This window comes from Sphaerodactylus townsendi, linkage group LG03 (assembly GCF_021028975.2).
Source record: "Sphaerodactylus townsendi isolate TG3544 linkage group LG03, MPM_Stown_v2.3, whole genome shotgun sequence".
In the NCBI taxonomy this organism is placed as follows: domain Eukaryota; kingdom Metazoa; phylum Chordata; class Lepidosauria; order Squamata; family Sphaerodactylidae; genus Sphaerodactylus; species Sphaerodactylus townsendi.
In genome coordinates this window covers 10,969,985-10,977,251 of record NC_059427.1, presented here as the reverse complement: position 1 = coordinate 10,977,251, position 7,267 = coordinate 10,969,985, and the positions used below count along the sequence as shown (strand labels likewise).

Sequence of the window (7,267 nt, the reverse complement as noted above, 5' to 3'; positions counted from 1 at the left end):
CACCTAGCATGGGTGACTGGGCTCGATTATTAGCATTAAATTATTATTATTATTAGCATTAAACCTAAGACCTAGTTTTGGGGAAGCAGTGTAGGTAAGCCTGTTAAGCACTGATTTTCATACGAAGAACTAAAGTGCGATCCTTTACCTGGGAGTAAGCTTGGTTGCTGGCAATGGGGCTTGTTTCTGAGTAAACCCTCCTAGGGTCATGATTCACCCATTGGAAGAGTTGCATGGTTGTTTCAAAGCAAAGCCACCGACTACCACCAAGCTTACTCCCGAGTAACGCACGCCTCAGAGCCAACCGTTTTTTCCTAAACTAAAACCTCAAGTATTTTAGATTAAATTGCCGTGTTGGCACTTTGCGATAAATAAGTGGGTTTTGGATTGCAATTTGGGCACTCGGTCTCAAAAAGGTTCGCCATCACTGCTATAGGGTGGCATGAAGGATGCCCTACTGTAAGGAAAAGCAAATTGGCAGGTGCAGCGAAGCCATATGGGAAAGAAGCTCTTGAAATAAGCAAACTGAGGTATTCGGAATTAGTAGAGCCCCACTTTACGTGGATGATACAACTATTCCTTTATTTATTTAACCATTTTTCTTCCTTACACAGCTCAAAGAGGCTTACAACATAAACTCCCATTATCCCTACTGATGTCCAGGCAACAGAGGTAAGTTCACCAGTTCATCCTGGGAGGTGGAATGTTTGGCATAACACCCTTTCGAAGTTTCTTTCCCCCGCCCCCAACCACGCCCTCCCCAAGTTTCACACCCACATCTCCAGGTTTTTCCCAAACCACAAGCATGTCTTGGCCCTTACAGCCCAGTATTTCCTTACAGCCAGTAAGAGGCCAAAGAAACACCTGTTTGTTCACTGTGGAATGAACAATTTGGAAATACTTGGCAGCATGTCACACGGGGCAGCCACAGCAGAGGTCTGGAGGACACGGGGGGCAGGAGTTGGAGGGGGCCCCCTTAGCCAAAGCTGTGGCTTCATTGGCTGTGAGATGTAGGCTCCTACGCCACCACAATTTTGACACCAAATTCTACTCTCCAAATTTTCTTGAACCACAGAAAAACAGGTGCAAACCGTGGGAGGATTGTGTTAACCACCAAAAAGCTACAAGCCCCTATAGCTAAACTGTAAGATTGACAAAACTTGTGAAAACCTGGAAAACAGAACAGTCAAGTAGACAATGGCACACCAGACAGCTCCCAACGTGGTGGGAAACCAGGGCAACGGTGGTCACCAGTCTGGAACACCCCACCCACATGTCCAGGACACGCTTAACTTTCTTTGCCCGCTTGCCCGACGCCGTCTTGTCTGAGCGCTCCTGATTCTGCTGCCCCTGTCTTGGGCTGGTTTGTCCCAAACCCTTCCTGCTGTTCAGCCTGCGGGGTGCTCTGGGTGCCAGGGGGGAGCAGAGCACCCTCACCAGCTCCTGGGATTGTAGAACTTGAACGCACACCATGCGAGCCAGGGTTTGAGTCGTGTGCTGCCAACTGGGATCTGAGCAACGGTGCACCCTGCAAAACGGTTGGCTGCATTTCTGGGACGGGGTTGAGGGGATCGGAAAAATTCCCTGATGGAGTTGGGAGTTGGGGTGTGTCCTTGGCCAGGGTTGGCCGCGCATCACCACCCGGCAATGCACAGGATGGCGCAGGGCGCTTCTCTTGGGGCGGCGGCTGGTGCACCGGGTCTTGACTCATCAACTTTGAAGTAAGTATCCTACTCAGAGCCTCGACTGCGGCGGAACCCCTATCAAGAGCTTCCCGAATGCCGAGCATCAATTCAAAGTGTCTGTTCATGGCCTCCCGCCTCTCCTGCCTGCCCAGCCTGGCCTCTTCCATATCCACAGCGCCTTGTTCTAGGAGCTGGTGTCCGAGATCCGAAAGAACACCGACTCTCCGCTGCCTCCTCCTCTCCAACAACGCCTTGCGCTCTGGGCTCGTCTCCACGGCTGGCACCGATCTAGTTTGGCCTGCAATATGAGCAGAGAGAAACCAAAGGTCGAGTCCAGACCATATTCTCGCAGAACTAGTCCTAGACAGAGGCGTAGATGGGCCAAAGTGCGCCTGGTGCACATTCTGGCTTTTTCATGCCCCCCCCTACCATGGCGGCCCCCCCCCCCTTTACTTTAGCAAACCGAACAGGCTAGAGAACAGGCCTGCCTGTTCTGGTGGGAACTACATTTCCCAGGGCCTCCCAGGAAATGTAGTTCCCACCAGGTCGTTTGCAGCGTGGAAGGGAACAGGCAGGCCTGTTCTCCAGTCTGCTCAGTTTGCTAAAGTAAGGGGGGGGGGTGCACCGGGGGGAATCACGCCCGCCCCCCACCGTGACACCCCTCCAAACTTACTTTAGCAAACTGAGCAGATTGGAGAATGGCCCTGCCTGTGTGGGAACTACATTTCCCAGGAGTCCCTGCGAAATGTAGTTTCACCAGAAGAGTTCTTCAGCCTGCTCGGTTTGCTAAAGTAAGTGTGTGGGGGGGGGTGCCACGAGGGAGGAAGGGGGAGCGGGGAATTTTCCGTCCCCCACGTGACCCAAAGCCGTGTGCCCGGTGCGTGGCGCATCCCCCAGGCCCCTGGTGGCTTAGCCGCTGGTCCTAGAGAATGCGCGAGCCCTGCTCTGGGCAGAAGTGGCACCATGAAACATGCAGAAGGTGGGCAACGTGGGGTGGGGAGACTCACACATGACTCACCGCTAGAGGTTCTTTCATTGGATGAGTCACCATGTGCCTCTGCTTGTGAGGGCCCCGCAGGTTGACACTCCTCTCCAACTGGCTGAGCTGTGAAAGGACAGGCACCAATCCGTTTTCAGTAATATTGACTTGTCAGGTGTGGACTGAGTGACAGGTGTGGACTGAGAGGCCAAATCCTACTTCCAATCAAATCATGCTTAATGAAGAAGAACAAGAGATGAGGAGGAGGAGGAGTTGGATTTATATCCCTCCTCTCTCTCCTGTAGGAGACTCAAAGAGGCTTAGAAACTCCTTTCCCTTCCCCCCTCACAACAAACACCCTGTGAAGTGGAGGGGCTGAGAGAGCTCCAAAGAACTGTGATTAGTCCAAAGTCACCCAGCTAGGCTGAGAACCCACCCCCAAACTGGCAAATGTGGTTCCTGAAGAAGAAAAGTTTGGATTTATACCCCGCTTACAAACTCCTTCCCTTCCTCTTTCTACAACAGACACCTTATTGGGTAGGTGAGCAGCAGTGGCGTAGGAAAAGAGCTCATGTATCTAATCTGGAGGAACCGGGTTTGATTCCCAGCTCTGCCGCCTGAGCTGTGGAGGCTTATCTGGGGAATTCAGATTAGCCTGTACACTCCCACACACATAGGCTGGGTGACCTTGGGCTAGTCACAGCTTCTTGGAGCTCTCTCAGCCCCACCACCTCACAGGGTGTTTGTTGTGAGTGGGGAAGGGCAAGGTGATTATAAGCCCCTTTGAGTCTCCTGCAGGTGAGAAAGGAGGGAATATAAATCGAAACTCTTCGTCTTCTAGGTGGGGTTGAGAGAGTTCTGAGAGAACTCCGAGAGGCTCAAGGTCACCCAGAAGACTTCCTGTGGAGGTGTGGGGAAACAAACCTGTCTCACCAGATTAGAATTCACTGCTCATGTGGAGGAAAGGGGATTCAAACCCAGACACCGCAGGATCACACGTCAGACGCCCCCACCAGCCACAGAGGAACCCGCACTCCCCAGCAACCAAGCAAACCATGGATGCCCCCGGCTAGTTACAAGCACAATGCAAAGGAATGGGGAAAACCCGCTCACCCAGCAGCATGGCCTCATCAATCCGCGTTGATTCTGAGTCAGGCAGTAGGTCGTTGGCAGCCCCTGCATTGCATTGGGAGAAAAAAAATCACAGAGTCAGTATTTCACTAAAATAATCACACACAATCCGCATTCTGCAGCCAGTCTCTCACCATGCAGACTATGGCGGGACTCCTTCAGGGAGTCATGTGGAGGAACCCTCTAACTCTCCGTCTGACTCACCCGAGTCCACAGGACTTGGTGGAGCAGCGCGAATGTCCGTTTCGTTGATTGTTGGGAAGAGACTCGGCGACTCGCAGGGGGGTGGAGGTTGGAGGAAGTACCCTGTCGTCGTCCTGGTGTAGGCCATGCTCCGTGTTTCGCACGATGGGGGGCCGTGCCTGATAATCACGTCCAGCTCCTCATAGAAGGGCATGGTCTTCTTCCTGTTGCTAGAGACCCTGTTGTGCTGCACCACGCGCTTGAAATCTCGCTTCAGTGACTTCGTCTTGGTGCGGCACTCGATGGCCGTCCTGTCGTGGCCGCAGCTCCTCATGTCCGCAGCCACCTTCTCGAACACCTCCATGTTCTTGTGGCTTTTTTTCAGGGCCCGCTGGACCGTCGGCTCCCCCCAAATCCTGATCAGGTCCCTGGTTTCGGCCTCCCTCCATCCAACACCTCTCCCTGGTCCCTTTGTAGAGGTCCCTCCTGATGCACCAGAAACAACGTCGCCACTCACACCAGCCATCGCCCGCTACACAATCACTACCACACAGCAGCAGTAGTCTTGGGGGCAACTTCTGGTCGCTTCTTTTCTGCAATATTAAGCCTTCAGACTCTTCCACTGGTGGCCACTTTTTGCAGGACTTATCCTGGATAGCCGGAAGAGTGAAAAATAAATCCAAAAAAGCATCCCGGGTACCAGGATCTCCCCCCGCCCCTGGTGCTTGGGGGATCTCTCATCCGCGTGGCGGGATCACTTCCTGGAAGCCCCTCTCGCTCTCTCCAAGGAGCCCCCCAAGTCCATCCCCACTTCTTCTCTGCCCACCCCCTTGGTGCTCAGCATCTCCATAAGAAATCCCCACCTCACCTTCCCTGCAATCGAGCAGAAGCGAAACTCTTCCTCCAACCTCGGAAAAGACTCCAGGCGACAGTAGCTCAAACGTCCTTCCCGGGGAAAAATGGGAGGGGGGCGGCGGTTTCAAACCACGTGTCTACACTTCCCTGCCTCCTCCAGGAGTCACCAGGACACGTCCCCCTCAGCCATGTGCTTTTTGGTTCAATCCAGCCCCTCGCTCTTTCTCTTGCAAGGGCTGTTGGGAATTGTAGTTCCCCGCCGCCGGGAGAAAAGGCACCCATGAAACAAAAAAGTATCTGTTCGTTTTAGGATCCTTCCTGACTCTCTTTTCTTATCTCTCTTCTGCTTCCAGGAATTTGCGGTGACTGGCCTTTATATCCACTCTTAGGAATTCAGGAGCAAAATTAAAGATTCAGATGAAGGGCGGGGGTTTGGGGGGGGGGGTGAGGCACATAATTTTCTTTTTGAAATGAGGATGGGGGCATACAAGCCCCGGGTGGCTTTCAGCAGGATCATTGGAGCCCCATTGGGTCAAATGCAACTCTCATCTCCTCCAGCATCCTGTTGTGGCCACATCCAGGAAGCCCACCGCACAGGATGGAGACAACAGCCATCTGGAGCAGCAGTGGCGTGGGAGGTTAAGAGCTGGTGAATCTAATCTGGAGGAACCGGGTTTGATTCCCAGCTCTGCCGCCTGAGCTGTGGAGGTTTATCTGGGGAATTCAGATTAGCCCGTGCACTCCCACACACGCCAGCTGGGTGACCTTGGGCTAGTCACAGCTTCTCGGAGCGCTCTCAGCCCCACCTACCTCACAGGGTGTTTGTTGTGAGGGGGGAAGGGCAAGGAGATTGTAAGCCCCTTTGAGTCTCCTACAGGAGAGAAAGGGGGGATAAAAATCCAAACTCTTCATCTTGCAGAGTTGCCCCAGCACACAATGCCCAAGTGGTAGACTGCTTTGAACATGGAGGTTCTACTGAGATGTCCTAACTAATAGCCACTCATGGATCTTGCCGCCTTCACGAGTCTGTCTCTAAAGAGATATCAGCAAGGGGCCATCACATCTCCTAGTTGTTAGCTGCCATAAACTGACTACACAATAGGCGACGTGGAACTGTAAGATTGGCTATCCTGAGCTTCTGCTGGCCAAGTTCATGAAGGGTCATCCGTTAGGCTCGCCAACTTCCAGGCTGTGAAATCCCTGGTGATTTGGGGTTGAAGCCTGGAGAGGGCAAAACTTGGGGAAGGACAGGACTCCACCAGGGTATAACACCATAAACTGCTCATCCAAAAAGGAGCCATTTTTTCCAGGGGGGGGGGGGCAGCCCAGCCCAAAATTTTTGTTCCTCCCTCCCTTCCTCCCCTTTCCTCCCAGAAAAAAAAGCCCTCTGGCAAAGGGAAAAACCTATAGGGTGGAATGGTGAAGCTGCCCTACTGTAAGGAAAGGCAAATTGGCAGGTGCAGGGAAGCCATATGGGAAAGACGCTCTTGAGAAATGCAAACTGAGGTATTCGGAATTAGCAGAGCCCCCACTTTACATGGGTGATAGGACTATTCGTTTATTTATTTATTTATTTATTTAAAATATTTATTAACCATTTTTCTTCCTTACAGAGCTCAAGGCGGTTTACAATATAATTAAAACAATAAAATAAAATAAAAAGATCAACAACATAAAACCAAAGCTGAAAATCCCAATTCAGGACTGTTAGTAAAGTTAACCTAAATGCACTCCTAAACCATCTCCAACTGCCTCCGAAAGACTGGAAGTTTTTCATATTTTGTATACTATAATGAAATGTTTTAGTAAAGGGATAGGGATTGTGAGCTATAATTTTGTGTATAGCATGCACTGTCTGTTGTTCTCAGTAGGGATGTATCATGCTAGTATTATGCATTTGTTATACAAACTACTCCTTGTTGTTTGGACACAGCTTATCATGAGTGCACCCAAAGCAGTTTGGGATTCTTTTGGGAATTCGGGGTCTTTGGACAGATGGAGTTCAAACCTGGCGCCACATTCCCAGAAGGCGTTGAAGAACATTTAAAAACACTTGTTTCGAATAACAGGGCAGCATAAAGAACCGTGCAGGATACACCTAATTCAAAACTAGGCAAAATATTATATAAAGCAGACAGGCAGCTTGTAACTCAGTCTTGTCCCACGGAAAGATACTCTTAGGGGCAGGGTTACTGCCTGTACCTGTGAGGTGAGAAGAGGGGTCTTTTTAGAACTCCTTATAATGTAGGGGAGAGACTGTTCTTGAGGGGACAGAGTCATGGCCTGGTTCCAAGTTGATGTCTGAGTCCCAAGGGTGGCCCAATAGTAGTAGTAGTAGTAGTAGTGGTGGTGGTGGTGGTAGTAGTAAAGAAGCTGCAAAAACATCTGACATGGAAAGTATTTGATGGGGCATTTTAATTTAGAGATTGCGAAT

At 51.2% G+C, this 7,267-nt stretch overlaps 1 protein-coding gene across 2 annotated transcripts; it reads right to left on the bottom strand.

The window, feature by feature from the left end:
• Window positions 1-563: 563 nt before the first annotated feature.
• On the bottom strand, window positions 564-5,005 carry LOC125428769 (actin cytoskeleton-regulatory complex protein pan1-like). Of its 2 annotated transcripts, none has more exons than XM_048489397.1 (5): window positions 4,847-5,005; window positions 4,000-4,628; window positions 3,778-3,840; window positions 2,704-2,790; window positions 564-1,983 (listed from the first exon to the last, which is right to left on the bottom strand). In XM_048489397.1, exons 2-5 carry the CDS (start codon window positions 4,502-4,504, stop codon window positions 1,289-1,291), a joined length of 1,350 nt encoding a protein of 449 aa, XP_048345354.1. In that variant the 5' UTR covers window positions 4,505-4,628; window positions 4,847-5,005; the 3' UTR covers window positions 564-1,288. The 2 variants fall into 2 exon arrangements, with proteins under 2 accessions (XP_048345354.1, XP_048345355.1); XM_048489398.1 differs by having other exon boundaries at window positions 4,000-4,571; window positions 4,847-4,977.
• Between the last annotated feature and the right edge of the window lie 2,262 nt (window positions 5,006-7,267).